Here is a 15244-nt window from a genome sequence, read left to right as displayed (position 1 = left end):
GATGAAATTAGACACATGCAGGTTTCTTTCACCGCCGCACGATATGAAATATGCACACAAATTAAGCACGTGAATATGCTGAATATTCATGTGCTTAATTTATGCTAATTGTGTAATTTGTGCTAATTGGTGCTTGCCTGAGTTAGAACCCGCAATCAGTGGTCAGAACGCGTGCATCCTAACCAATGTTAGGATGCACGCGTTCGGTTTGGGCGCACGATTCACGCGAGAAATACCACAAACAATATCTAGTATATTTAAATTTTCAGTTCTTAGTAGAAAATAGGCGTTTTATATAGTCTCTCGGTTTTCAAACTCACTGAGCTCCTGACCTACATATCTGAGAGTAAGTAGTTGGATTAAGTTTTGTATAGAGAAGTTTTAATATGAGTGACCCAATGTTATTTAGCTGTCTAAACTTTCTATTGTTACCGGCTCCGGAGACGTTTCGAGCCACAGCTGAGTAAGGCTTATAATCAATACTTGGAACTTATAATCTTGCAAATTTATTAAGAACTAATACAATACGAGAAATTTAAGTTGACCGGTTTAGAGCGACACAGAGTATCAGATCTGAGTGTGCTCACTTCTTCTTGTAACTCACAGCATTTTTCTTGCAGACATTTCTCCAAGGACAATAAGATACCCTTTTCTTCTTGCAATATCTGTAATATAATAATAATAATAATAATATTTTATTTCGACCATCCAAGGATCATAACATTTACATTTATACAATTACATATTATCTACTTATGAAAAGATATTAGCATACAAAATATTTATTTTAAACTACGTTAATAACAATAATAAATAAATATACAATAGTTAAAATTTAAATACTTACTCTATTTATTTATTTAAGACAGGAACGATTTGCCAGCACATGAACCATTCCACAATGATTCAAATACCGGCAATCGTACCTGTCACTAAATGTTTTTAGGGTGCTGTTGGGACTAGCACGAATCCTACGCAACAAGGATGTACACCGTTTTCTTAACGTAGTGTAAAAACAATCTACTCGTGCTTCGGCAAACATACCGGATGCACTGCAGTATCGCGGTAGACCCATCAGCAACCTAAACGCATTATTATATTGTACCCTTAGGGCATTGAACTGTTTTTGCGTGTAGTCGACCCACAGGCTGCTCGTGTAAAATGAGGTACAGTAAGCTCTGAAAAGAGTGACTTTAACATCTATGGAACAACGAGCAAACCTGCGTACAAGCATATTAGCTCTAACAGACAACGCCCTGCGCTCCCTTTCCATGTCTGCATTATCCGTCAGGTCAGAACAAACCACATGTCCGAGGTACTTAAACTGCTCCACCCTTTTCAATGGAGTCCCATATAGCTTAACAGGAGGAACTGCATAAGACAGTGGCTTATTACTGGCCGGAAACACCATGAATTCGCTTTTCTTTACATTATATGTCAAGCCATTCAAACTAGCATAATTTTCACAGATCTTAAGTATGATCTGTGAAAATTATGCTATAATATGATAATATGATATTGATGATCATATTATATGATGATATAATATGATCATCAATATCTATAGATAGTACAAGAGAAAATTTTGACGACTTTTGACGACTTCCGTGGTCGAGTGTGTGCACCGGTTTTTACGGGTACGCCACTCTGCGGTCCCGGGATCGATTCCCGGCTGAGTCAATGTAGATTATCATTAGTTTTCTATGTTGTCTTGGGACTGGGTGTTTGTGGTACCGTCGTTACTTTTGATATTCCATAACACAAGTGCTTTAGCTACTTACTTTGGGATCCGAGTAATGTATGTGATGTTGTCTCGTATTTTTTATTATTTACTGAGTAGTCAAGAAATCGAGCCTTCAGTCGAGTCTGCAACATGAATACTTCCAAAGTGCTCTTCGTATTCTTATTTCTGGACTAAGTTACAGCTTCTCTATTTATGTTCCTAAACAATTCATGTGCGTATCGACCCGCCCGGCTTCGCACGGGTGAAATGATACTATATCATTTTTTTATTTATTTTTTATTTATGGAATAGGTTGGGGACGAGTATATGGGCCACCTGATGGTAAGTGATCACCATCACCCATAGACAATGAGACTGTAAGGAATATTAACTATTCCTTACATCGTGCCTTGTGCCTGTAGTTACATTAGCTCACTTACCATTCAAACCGGAACACAACAATACTACATAATGTTGTTTAGCGGTAGAATATCTGATGAGTAGGTGGTACCTACCCAGGCGGGCTTGCACGAAGCCCTAGCACCAAGTAATCTATATATATAAATACTATATATATAGTAGAAACTTCTAAAATGATCAGTGTTTCTTTACTAAATTGTCTGTGTATTATATACAAAAACCTTTTCAACTCACTCTATCTATTAAAAAAACCGCGTCAAAATCCGTTGCGTAGTTTTAAATATTTAAGCATACATAGGGATATAGGGACAGAGAAAGCGATTTCGTTTCATACTATGTAGTGAAGTATTAACATGGCATCACTATTCTGTAAGAGTTCACTATGTGTTTTAGAGCCCGTTCTCTAGACGGATCATCTGTTTTCAAGCCCGCATGCCAGTTTGCATGCATGCTTGCTGCATCCTGTTTTAGTACGATATGGACGACGATATCCCAGTGCTGGCATTAAATATTAAGAAGAAGACACAAGAGAAAACATTGGGTTGATCTTATTCAGAAAGACACATTTCCAGCAGTAACATTGGACACATTAATTTAATCATATTTTTACTAAAATTGTATTCTAGAACAAATAATCGAATTTGTTCTTGTGATATTGATAATCACTTAAAGACTGACAGATATACAGACACAGAAATCCGACTAATCCTACTAAAGAGCCGACTTTAAAGGATTATCACTATATGCCTTAGCTGGTCAATTAATTGTGTGGTAAAATGTAGTGATATATCTTCTTATTAGTTTAGAACCATAGCACAAACAGATGTTGTCTTTTTTTTATTATTTAATTTACAACATCCACAGGCTCGCAGATGCTCGCGCCTTTTTTTTACATTTTATATTAAATTACATTTTGGCGTTTTATATTTTATACTAAACATCAGCAGATCTTCGCTGGAAATCATTTTTGACGTCTTCTTGGGCCGTGGCCCATACTGATATCTTTTTTTTTTTTAAATAATATATACATCATAAATAATATATAATAAAAATATATAGCAGTATATATAGCAGTATACAGATGTTGTCCAAACACAACAACTGTTACAATAAACACAAAGCCCGCGTTTTAGGGTGTTAGTTGTCATGTGTTAGGCAAAAAAGGCTTATGTCCTTTTTTGGACTTCGAGTTTGCTTCATACGAAATTACATCAAATTCAATTCAGCGGTTTGGTTGTGAAAGAGCGACAGACAGAGAGTCAGACAGAGTTACTTTCACATATACAACAAAAGCAACAACAACAGCCTGTAAATTCCCACGGCTGGGCTAAAGGCCTCCTCTCCCTTTGAGGAGAAGGTTTGCAACATATTCCACCACGCTGTTCCAATGCGGGTTGGTGGAATGCACATGTGGCAGAATTTCTATGAAATTTGTCACATGCAGGTTTCCTCACAATGTTTTCATTCACCGCTGAGCACGAGATGAATTTATAAAGACAAATTAAGCACATGAAACAGCGATGCTACCCTGGGTTTGAACTCGCAATCATCGGTTAAGATGCACGCGTTCTAACCACTGGGCCATCTCGACTCTCTGGGCCATCTCGACTCTTTTATGATATTATAATATAGACAGAATGTACGTACCTGCATAGGTGTGTTAGTGGCAGCAAGCTTCGTAAACCCGACGATGTCGCTGAAGTAGATTGTTACGCATTCATAGCTCTCCGCTTGCACGGGCTCGCCGCGTTTTAGCGCCTCTGCAACCGTCCTGGGAATCGAATCGAAACAATATTCGATTTTTTTTATGGTATAGGTTGGCGGACGAGCAAATGGGCCACCTGATAGTAAGTGGTCATCATCACCCATAGACAATGAGGCTGTAAGAAATATTAACTTATTCCTTACATCGTCTATGTGCCACCAACCTTGGGAACTAAGATGTTATGTCCCTTGTGCCTGTAGTTACACTGGCACACCCAGACGTGCTTGCACAAAGCCCTACCACCAAGTAAGGGAAATCGACTTGATTCATTTAACGACTTCAGCCTCGGGCAGAAAACTCGTTTCGTATGTAGGGTAAATTTCCACGTTCTTTAAAACCAATTGCGATGCATTTACTTGTGGAATTTAATTTGTGAGTTGAACGTTAGTGGTTCTTGAATTGTAAGTGTTCGTACGGTTCCCGTTTTCAATATAAACATTCTCTAGTAACATGCTTATTTATTTGATTTATGTTGTTGAAACAATCAAAAAGTCATAAGTAACAACATCAAAAAATTAGAAAAATTTGGCTGTATAATTTCAAGTTTTTGTATTAAGATAATACTTCTAATTATGCTGAATTAATATAAAGGAGTTTCACTTTAAAGTTTGCGAAATATGATTTTTCTATAGGATATTAATTTTACTCAATCGTTAAGATGAACTAAATATGTTTAATTTTCTGATTAGATAATTTTAATGTCAATTAAACTACTCATAATATCAAGCGAAGTCAGATAAAAATTGTAAAAATATATAAGGCTTTAAAATTTACTAGTAACACTGCATATAAAAGTTATTTGTTTTCAACCGATTTACAACAACGAAAGTAATAAGTATAATTACGTATTCAACATTTTTTAAAAGTCCTCCTAAGTAAAATGACATGAAAAATATTAGACTACTTAAAATTCGATTTACTATTATCTAATGTAGTTATAATAATTGCTATATTTGGAGTCGTTGATTTTTACATATTTTAAATTTTTTTTTAAAAGTTTTAAAATAGTGTCTTGTTTGAAGTCGGTTTTTCTTTTTGTTAAAATTTTTATTTATTTTTTGATTTTAAGTGAAGCTGATGCAGACTACATTTTTCTTAAACATATTAAGAAAAAATTGTTAGTATATTGTTTGGTAATAGATTAAGCGTATCTTTTATATGAGTTTTGTTAAAATTTTTATTTATTACCGTGGCAACATTCGATTCAGCAGATCGTCTGTCCTCTTCTTCTCCTGCATGAGCTGCTCCGTCTTCGCCGTCACCAAGCCTTCCAAGTTAGACGCGTATTTCTCCATCATCGACAACATGTTATCGAAGATATTTGTCTTCCTATACAAAATAATTGAATTGTTTAACAACGATCACTTTATGACGGTTAAGAAATGTCCATAAATACATTTACACACACACACACACACACACACACACACACACACACGCACACACATACATTAAAATATATTAATCGAGAATACAAATAAACAGCAAAAATTAAAGTGCTGTAAAATTCAAAGTAAATGGACCAATTAACGCAGCACAAAAAATAATTTGATTTTTGAGACTAACATGTTCCGATATTCAATAAACTAGGTCATCGAGCATAATGACCTAGTATATTGATATTTTTTTCTATTTTGTAAATAATGTTATAAAAAACAAAATACAATTTGTATTTATAGGTTTACATTGTGTATGTTATAATTAGTGACCCATATATGAGTTATACAAAATGAATATTGAATGAATATTCGACCTACTGTAAAAGTACTTATATTTTATGGGTTAATTAAAAGTCTATGCACAAAGAGCGCATTCAGGAATGATTTAAATGATTGTTGATGAAATATTTAAAATAATCTACATATAAAGTTTCAAATTTCGAACCGTAAATAATATTTTTTTAATGTAAGGAGAAAGAAATGATAGATGGATTGTGTGAAGGATGATGATGGCTGGATAGAATGTAACTTGTGAGATGACGTCGACAGAGAAGTCTGGAAGAAGAAAACATGCTGCACCGACCAAAAAAAAATAGGGATAAGAGGGAGGGGGCGAAGATGTTGTGAAATATCACTCAAAATAAAAAAAAATCAAAATCAAAATAAACTTTATTCAAGTAGGCTTTTATAAGCACTTTTGAATCGTCATTTTACAATTAAGTGAAGCTACCACCGGTTCGGAAAGTAGTTTTAAGTTTTAAGAAACTCAGTAGTTACTCTTTTTTAACATTTAAAAAATACAACGTCATGTTAATTAAATACAATTATTTAAATTAATGTATCCTGCTTGGAAGTCAACAGTTATTAACTCCGCGCTTTTTTATCATCTATAAACTAGTTATAAACATTAAGAATACGTACATTCCAGCATGCATATCCTTAAGGCGCAGTCTGACTAGACGAACATCTGGTCGCCGGTCTGGCCGCTCGCTCCAACACGACTTTAGAACTGCGAGCACAGATGGTCGAGCTGCCAGGCCACCGAGTGGTGGACGGAATAACACTCCTCCAATAGGTTGACGTACTCTACCAATGATTTCTGTAGGATTTCACAAACCCTGTTTATTTATAGTACAGTAAGAAAAGTAAAGTAACAGCCTGTAAATTTCCCACTGCTGAGATAAGGCCTCCTCTTTCATTAAGGAGAGGGCTTGGAACATATTCCACCACGCTGTTCCAATGCGGGTTGGTGGAATGCACATGTGACAGAATTTCGATGAAATTAGACAAATGCAGGTTTCCTCACTATGTTTTCCTTCACCGCCGATTACGAGATGAATTATAACACAAATTAAGCACATATATAAAGTGGTGCTTGCCTGGGTTTGAACCCGCAATCATCGGTTAAGATGCACGCGTTCTAACCACTGGGCCATCTTAGCTCTGTTTACTTATAACTAATACAAACAAATAAGCATTTAGTTTAACTTGGCTATATCTTAACACATCGTATTTGTTAGTCGTACAGTGTACACAATATTGATGATTTAATACAATTAAGTAATTGGCTAATCAACTGTAGTATCTATAATATTAGTTCAATATGCGGCTTAAACCATATGAAATTTATGGAAGACAAACTTTAGTACTTAGTGGAGTTTCGTAAAATTCTAATAAAGCAGATATTTATACCCTTAAGGAACCTACCTGGCAAAATTCAAGTTTTTAGGAGTAAGTTTCTGTGATTTCGTGATTAATCAGCTAGAGATATTTCACTTTCATATGATGTATTAATTCATTAATTAATTTTTTTTTAAATTCATCTTTGATTTCCATGCATGAATGTATAATGCAATACAAATACACAGTATGCCTGACTAATTTCCGTCACGGTGGCCAATCTCTAGGGAGAGCAGTTGGGTAATATTATGGAGCACAAACTTATAATCAAATATAGTACTCTATATTCCCTACCCCTCATAATCTAGCGTAGAAATAACGGCTTCAGATACTTCCCAAGCAACGATATTGTACACACTTCCTACTTCTAGACTCAGGGACGTTACTAAGAATTTTTCAATCGTAAAACCTTCTATCGACCCTAACCAAGATCTCAGGCTATAGACCAATGAAGCAGTTAGTTTAACTATAGCGCAATTTAATTAAAAAAGAGTTACTATTACGTTTCTTGGATTGTTCCTGGAATAATTCCAAACCGGCGCTAACTATACATTTAATTTAATTTGAGAATTAACGATTCAACTCTAGAGACCTGCAAATTATGTTACTATTTCATTTTCATTTCGTATAATGGAAAAATATATGAGTAAAATTTATACAAATGAAATTTTAGTAATGGATAAGAAAGCTTAACTTTGAATGTATGTTAATATTTTCTTTACTTATGCTTTCAAATTCAATTTTTCTTTCTGTTTCTACTATATTACTGTAATACATACTGGTTATAGTTGCTCTACATGGCTTACAATCATTATAAAAAGACTGAACAATCCCTTTGGGACATAGGAAGAAAATGTTTAGTGTATTTTCTATAAATAGTAGGTGTATCTAACAAAAAAACATGGTTTTGGGTTTGCTTTTCAATTCGAAATGGTAAGTCTCGAGAAGAGTTCATTAATGTGGTCACTATCGCATGTAGACATTGACGCTGTATGAAATATTAATCGTGCCTTACATCACCAATTCAAGCTCAATTTTACGAGCTATGTCTCCTGTACCTCTTTTTACACTGACTTACTCACCCTTCAAACCGAAACACAATAATATTTAGGTATTTGCCTATCAAGTCCTACCAACAAGTTAAACACGGACATAGGTATAACAGTAAATGTAAACATAATAATGGACGTTTAGGGAAGTTGACAATAAATAATCGGAAAAAATAATATCGTAATGTCAATAATTTGATCCAATAATAGAAGTTGAATGAACTCTACCTTGCATACCACATATAAATTGCATCACACACACAAAAAGCACACATCATACATACATGAACACACATACACAGGCAATGAAGGTTGCCACAACATCGCAAACCAGTTTCGTATCAGTCTTGTCGGAGGCCGCGAGGCGTTTCGACGCAGTTTCACAATGGAAGAACAGCTTATAAATCTAAAATTAGTCGCTGAAGTTGAAAAATACTCCTGTTTATACAATTCGGATTTACCGTCGTATTCAAGAAAGGATATTACTGAGGATGCCTGGTCTAAAATCAGTAAAGAAATGAAAATGTCAGGTCAGTGAACGTTTACGTACACGATGTATAAAAAGTTTAATACTAAACTCGCTGTATGGCTGTACTATACTATAGGATTTAGTATACGATTCTTGCGAATCAGTTTTTGTAAATGTTGTTTACACTTGCTGAGTACAATCAATGGGTAATAGATGGCGCGCGAGTCGTATTAAGTAGTTGTTGTTATATAATAGTTTTTATATTTTATTATGTATTTTACTATATAAAATTGTAGAAGCGTCTATTATTTTTTAACCGACTTCAAAAAAAGGAGGAGGTTCTCAATTCGTCGGGGCCTTTTTTTTTATTTTTATTTTTTATGTATGTTACCGAATTACTTGAAGATGGCTGGGCCGATTTTGACAATTCTTTTTTTGTTTGAAAGGGCATGTTTTATAGGTGGTCCCATTTTCAGGAGATCAGGATCTGATGATGGGATCCTGGAGAAATCGAGGGAACTCCTCAAATTTTATAGGCAAACCTATAGTGATTTCGGTTTTATTCGAAGTGCCTTGGTCATATGCTCACGAAAAGTGACATTTGATGAAGTGGAACTGATGATGAAGACCACAACTGGTAATCAGAACCTATTAGTAAGTAACTATTTTACGGGTTTAGTTCTATTTCTTTAAGATAGTCGTCAAGCAATTGATGTTAGTAAACATGCCTATGATGAAGTCTAGCTGATGGTGGACTACCAGGAGAACTCCTCAATGATTAACAGCATTGCATCGGGAAAAAATGGTATTGTCTAATTGGCGATAAGCAGTTAACATTAGGCTATTGTAACTTAGGTAACGCTTAATTTGAGTTGCAGTCCACATCGTATTGAAACGGCGTTGAGTTATGTTTAGAGTCGAAAGCCGAAATGTACTGAGTATAATAAAGTGAATGACAAACACTACCAATTGTAATTATAAATAGCAAAACAACACTGAAAAGCAGTAAATAAATTTTTATAAATAAAAAAAACCGCCTTCAAAAATGAACTAAAAAGAAAAAAATAATCAGTTACATCCATAACCAATTTATGATTTTTTAATCACCTTTTGAAGTCGGTGCCAACAAAGTAAATAAATTCCTATATTGAAATCATTTCATTTGTATCGATAGTAAGGTTTGTCTAATGGTGTCATCTATACAATAAATAGATTTAGTTTTTGTATGTATGTATTGTGTATTATGTAGGTACCTATATTAGCAATGTTGGCACCGACTTTGAGAGGTGATTAATAAATCGTAAATTGGTTATGGATGTAACTGATTATTTTTTTCTTTTTAGTTAATTTTTGAAGGCGGTTTTTTTTAATTAAATAGGAACACTATTTAATTTATACTTTGAAGCAATAAAAAGTCCTAATTTTCGGACAACGCTTGAATCTTCTTATATATATATATTTATAAGTATTAAAATCATGAACAAAATAATATATTCGTCATGGAAAAGTTATGTCGATCATAAATATTTACATCTGTCAAAAAGATCAAGTTAACTTGTATAGGGTATTAAGTTATAAAGAAGTTTATGTTCTTCACATAACACAGAATTGATTTGAAATATATAATATGTAGGTACATTTTTTATAACACAATGATGTTTGTAATGGATGGTTTCATACTTTTTTTTTGTTTACATTTTTTACTACTTTTTTTGGTTGTGCGTCAAACCAGTAAGAAGTACTTGTATCGATGTGAGATGATAAACAATCAACGCAAATCGTCTGTATATGGTTATAGAGTTCTTTGAATCCGTTAATCCTTCACCCTTTTTAGGGTTCCGTACACAAAGGGTAAAGTCCGTCTATCACACTGTATCACCCTAACCGTTATAGTTAGACAGCTAAAACTTTCATATTTATGTTTCCGTTATAACAAAAAATTCAACAACATAGAATAAGAAATTTTTAAAGGGCAATACGAAAGAGATGATTTTGTTTCCGTTTTTTTTTTTTTTTTAATAATGGTACGGAACCCTGGACGAACGAGTCTGATTCGCATTAGGCCGGTTCATAATTGAATGTCCAGCAAAGCAGGCGGGAAACGTCAAGTACAATATAAATCTTAGCGGTGTCTTATTCGAGTTGTTTTTTAATTTTATGTCCTTTGTATTCCTTCAAATGCTAAAATACTAATAATAGCAAAATTATATTGAGGGATATTTTAAAACTATAATAAAATTTATTTTTAAACTATAATAAAATTAAAATGTAAATAAAACACCGCTATTTTGAAATAAACCAAATGTTTGTAAATTATACCTATCATGTACTATAAATAAAAACCTTTTTTAAAAATGTATACATATGCAAAAAATCATGGTTAAAAAAGGGTAATTAGTCTTTTCTGGTTCTTCTCGGAATCTGTATTCCAACCGGTGATAGCATCACTTAATATGGTTTGTTAAACGATTCAAATGTGAATACAGAATATTTTGATTATGACTTTTCATTTTGAGTTGATAATTTTAGCGGCGTTGGGGATCCCAGGAGATAAAAACATATATGGCAATTATAAAAAAAAATACATTGGTATAAAAGGCGTATTATTAGATACAAGATTTTGTAGATGATAAAAAAGCGTGGAATTAATACTTGTTGACTTCCGCGCAGGATATGTTAATTTTAATAATTGTATTAACTAACATGACTTTGTATTTTTTAAATGTTGAAATAGAGTAATTACTGAGTTTCTTGGCGGTTCTTCTCGGTAGAATCTAATTTCCGAACCGGTGGTAGCTTCACTTAATTGTTAATTGACGATTCAAAATTGCTTGTAAAAGCCCACTTGAATATCAAAATAATCTTATTTTGATTTTTTTGATTAAAAAAAACAAAAGTACAGGAACAAGCCAAAAAATGCAATTTAACATACTACCGAGCCTGTAGTTTGAAAGATGAATTAAGAAAATTGATTTTAAGAACAAATTAAAATTAAAGTAAAATCTATGTAAAGTCTAAATATTTAAAGATATGGTAAATCGATCTGTATTGTGTTGTGGTACGGAACCCTCAGTATGCGAAAATGACTCACACTTGCCCGGTTTTTAAAAATTATGACTAACTTCCGTCGCTTCGTCCGTCAGGGATTAGCAGTAAGGTACTCAAAAAGATACTTATATTACTTTACCTTTACTTCACCTTTAACTATGTGTACGCAAATTATTTGATGATGCTCGGTTGACTTATCAAGACGTAAATGCGTAACTAATTAACACCTAATTTATTAATAGCATCAATTAGCGTCAGATTCAATCCTGACAAACCCTTTGGGTATTGTCGTACCCACTTCTAACACAAATATTAACCTTAATTAGAGGGGTAAATAGAATAACAATAATTCCGTAATATGGGCCAATATTGATACGTTTGCTAAAAAAAAAAAAAACAAAAACTAATATGTCAAGCGTTGGCATTTGTTTTATTATGAATGAATTAGTTGACATTAGGGTAAGATCTTATCCATGCCTCGCGGTTAAATCTGTGTTAAATTTTGGTTACATATGCAGTTTCATACATTTCAGTTGGCATTTATGGTAACTGCTCCCAGGGTTGGACCGTAACTTACATAGCCAATAAATTCACTCGTATAAACGCGTTATCTAACGCAGAAAGAATTATTCAAATAGCATTCCAACATACAAACGCACCAGCTTGATAGTAAAAATACTGGCAATATTTTTTGGTTAATACATTACAAATCTAAATATAAAATCTTAACTTTTCTTATTGAGAATTTATTTGTTTTTCGTTTACAGAACATTTTGTATTTTATTGTAGATAGACTCGTATACCTTGTAAGCTTATATCAATGGAAGTAGGTAAAACTGTAAACAAACTTTTGATTTACGTACTTTATGCAATATCTTAATAACTCAGCAATCTTTAACACTACTAAGAGTTTATGATTAATATATCTTTATTTATAATACAACAGTTTTACACTTAACAACTTATTTCCACTTTAATTTTACTTCTAAAATTCCGATAACAGTTTCGACGACGTTAAAACACAATTTTTGCAAATCCATAGATTAGGTAAGCTCTCGACCAATGATATAGCGTCAATTTGCTGTCAAATTGCTTATTTGGCCTTTTTCCTGTTATTGTTGGAATAGAGTGTATGGATTACTTGACAGCAGGGCTTTGTACAAGATATACTCATTATATTTTCCTTCTCAGTACTGTTGTACAGCTTAAAAGGCGAGTTAGTCAGTGTAACCACAGGCAAATAACATCTTAGTTCCCATGGTTAAAGGCGTATTACTGTAGGAATGACTAAAGGCACTAATGTCTAACCCATAGCCCAAATATATAATACATATCCAATAAACTAATTATACTGAAAAAAAAAACAGTGGTGATCAAATGACAGAAATAGAGATAAATTAATTATATATTTGCATAATTAATACGATTTGTTACTAGCTTCTCCATCTTAGGTACGGACAAACAGCTTACGACCAATATATGTATATTTATAACACTTCACTACTTAAATGCACTTTAGTTTTACTACCAAATTTTTGTTGACAACTAGAATCAGAACATCACGCAAAAGGCCAATATTTTTTGTATGCCAATATGTTTCAAAATATATATAAATCTTAGGTAAATCTTAGGTATTATTATCGATACCCAGGGTATATTCAGCATAAGTTAAAACCAGCAGATAGTATGTATATGTATATACTAAGCTTGCACTAATAACTTTGTTTTCGATGATTTGCATGTCTTCGGAACCTCAGCACCTGTCTGATGGAATTATTCATTATATAATATCGCTCACATTAGGGATTTAAATGAGCTGTATTTTGTAACGGTGCATCTCAAATGAAATAGTTGGCGATATTTGGCAAATGTTTGCAGTTCAAGTGGCCAACGTTTGAAGATGTGTCACAGCTAGCTTGATTACAGGTAACATAATGAGCTCAATATTTCATTAGGTGTGAGAGTGAAGAAGTAGAGAGTGCTTCTATATGGACATACCAACGTTTACAGCATTTTGTCGGGTACGTAGTGGGCTAATACATCAAGCACAATCAAATACGAATCAAAGAGCTCTTGACGTCACAAAAATTTTATACATCACATTGACAAATTTTTAAATTAAGAACTATTTAATGGGACATCTAAAGACTTGGTTTTGATCAAGCAAGCTTCAAATATATACAGTTGGTTTGCCAATAAGAATAGAAAACTTACTTTGTTTTATAATTTTATTCATACTACTCAATCAATTTAATAATTTCTAACAAATATTTTTTCCAATAAAATATTATTCAATAAACATAACCCCTCCAAAGCTCCTAGCTTATAGTCGTTGAGGGTGAAATCGGTCAGAATATAATATTGACGCTTGTTTTTAATTCGAGTTGTCTGCCTCTTAAACTCATATCGCCTTACCAATGACCTATTGAGGCTACATCTAAATAAATTGGTCAAGTTCAAGTGACACCTCGGCCGGTGACCCCTTCCTAACTCCGCTTCTCTAATTCCCATTTATTTAATCTATTCTAATATTATATAAATGTGAAAGTAACTCTGTCTGTGTGTCGCTCTTTCACTGTTAAATTTCGTCAAATTCAACAACAACAGCCTGTAAATACCCACTGCTGGGCTAAAGGCCCTCCCTTTGAGGAGAAGGTTTGGAACATACTCCACCACGCTGTTCCAATGCGGGTTGGTGGAATACACATGTAGCAGAATTTCTATGAAATTTGTCACATGCAGGTTTCCTCACGATGTTTTCCTTCACCGCTGAGCACGAGATGAATTATAAAGACAAATTAAGCACATGAATCAGCGGTGCTTGCCTGGGTTTGAACCCGCAATCATCGGTTAAGATGCACGCGTTCTAACCACTGGGCCATATCTGCTCGTCAAATTCGGTTCATTGTAATCCAAAAAACATTTGCTATGAAGCAACCTCGAACTCCAAGGTAGGATATAAACAATTTTTTTGCACATGATAAAATCAACCCATGAAACGCGAGCGACGCCGCGTGCGACAATTAGTTCAATATAAATGCTTGAAGTGTCGAGTGTTTAGTATTTATAGAAATAAATTAAATTTTCTTTTAATTTATTTCTATAAATAGGGTATTGCGTAGCTATTTATGGAGTAGGACATCGAGATGTTGTTAATTTACTTTTTGATATTGGAAACGTATTTCGTATTTTTATATCAATCATTGTGTTCGAATGACCTTGAGACAGAGTAATTGTTCTCGCACCTCACGCTATTACAAGGATAATAGAGCCGAAATAACATTGTCTCTTGGCAATGTGATTCTCGTGTGAAGACGAAACAATAGCCTTCCAAGTACGCCGGAGATATAACATCAATCATCACCTTTTGCTTTCTTTGTTTTACTAATTCAATTTGTTACATAAGGGAATGGATTAATTTTATTTATTTATATATATTAAGATACTCGTATATTCAAGGATAAATACCTAGTACTTGGTAAGTTCCGGTTTGAAGAGTAAAACCAGTGTTGCTAGAGTTAAAATGGATAGAACATCATAGCTCCCCCCCTATTTAGTTGCATTCATGGTGTAGTGAATAGTTAATATTTCTTACAGCGTCAATGTCTTTGGATGTGGTGGTGACCACTTAACAACAAGCAGCCCATTTGC

At 33.7% G+C, this 15244-nt stretch overlaps 1 protein-coding gene across 1 annotated transcript in view; it reads right to left on the bottom strand.

Annotated features, from left to right (window-relative positions):
* The window catches only part of LOC124529733 (guanylate cyclase 32E-like), a 218043-nt gene that overhangs the window by 17820 nt on the left and 184979 nt on the right, over window positions 1-15244 (bottom strand). Inside the window, exons 15-17 of the mRNA XM_047103629.1 lie at window positions 6269-6446; window positions 5097-5237; window positions 3791-3914 (exon numbers count right to left, since the gene is read on the bottom strand). Coding sequence (XP_046959585.1) covers window positions 3791-3914; window positions 5097-5237; window positions 6269-6446 — 443 coding nt within the window. The remainder of the gene's footprint in view (window positions 1-3790; window positions 3915-5096; window positions 5238-6268; window positions 6447-15244) is intronic.

The sequence above is a fragment of the Vanessa cardui genome, chromosome 5 (assembly GCF_905220365.1).
Source record: "Vanessa cardui chromosome 5, ilVanCard2.1, whole genome shotgun sequence".
Taxonomy (NCBI): domain Eukaryota; kingdom Metazoa; phylum Arthropoda; class Insecta; order Lepidoptera; family Nymphalidae; genus Vanessa; species Vanessa cardui.
Note: the sequence above shows the minus strand (reverse complement) of the source record. Positions and strands in the feature narration are given on the sequence as shown.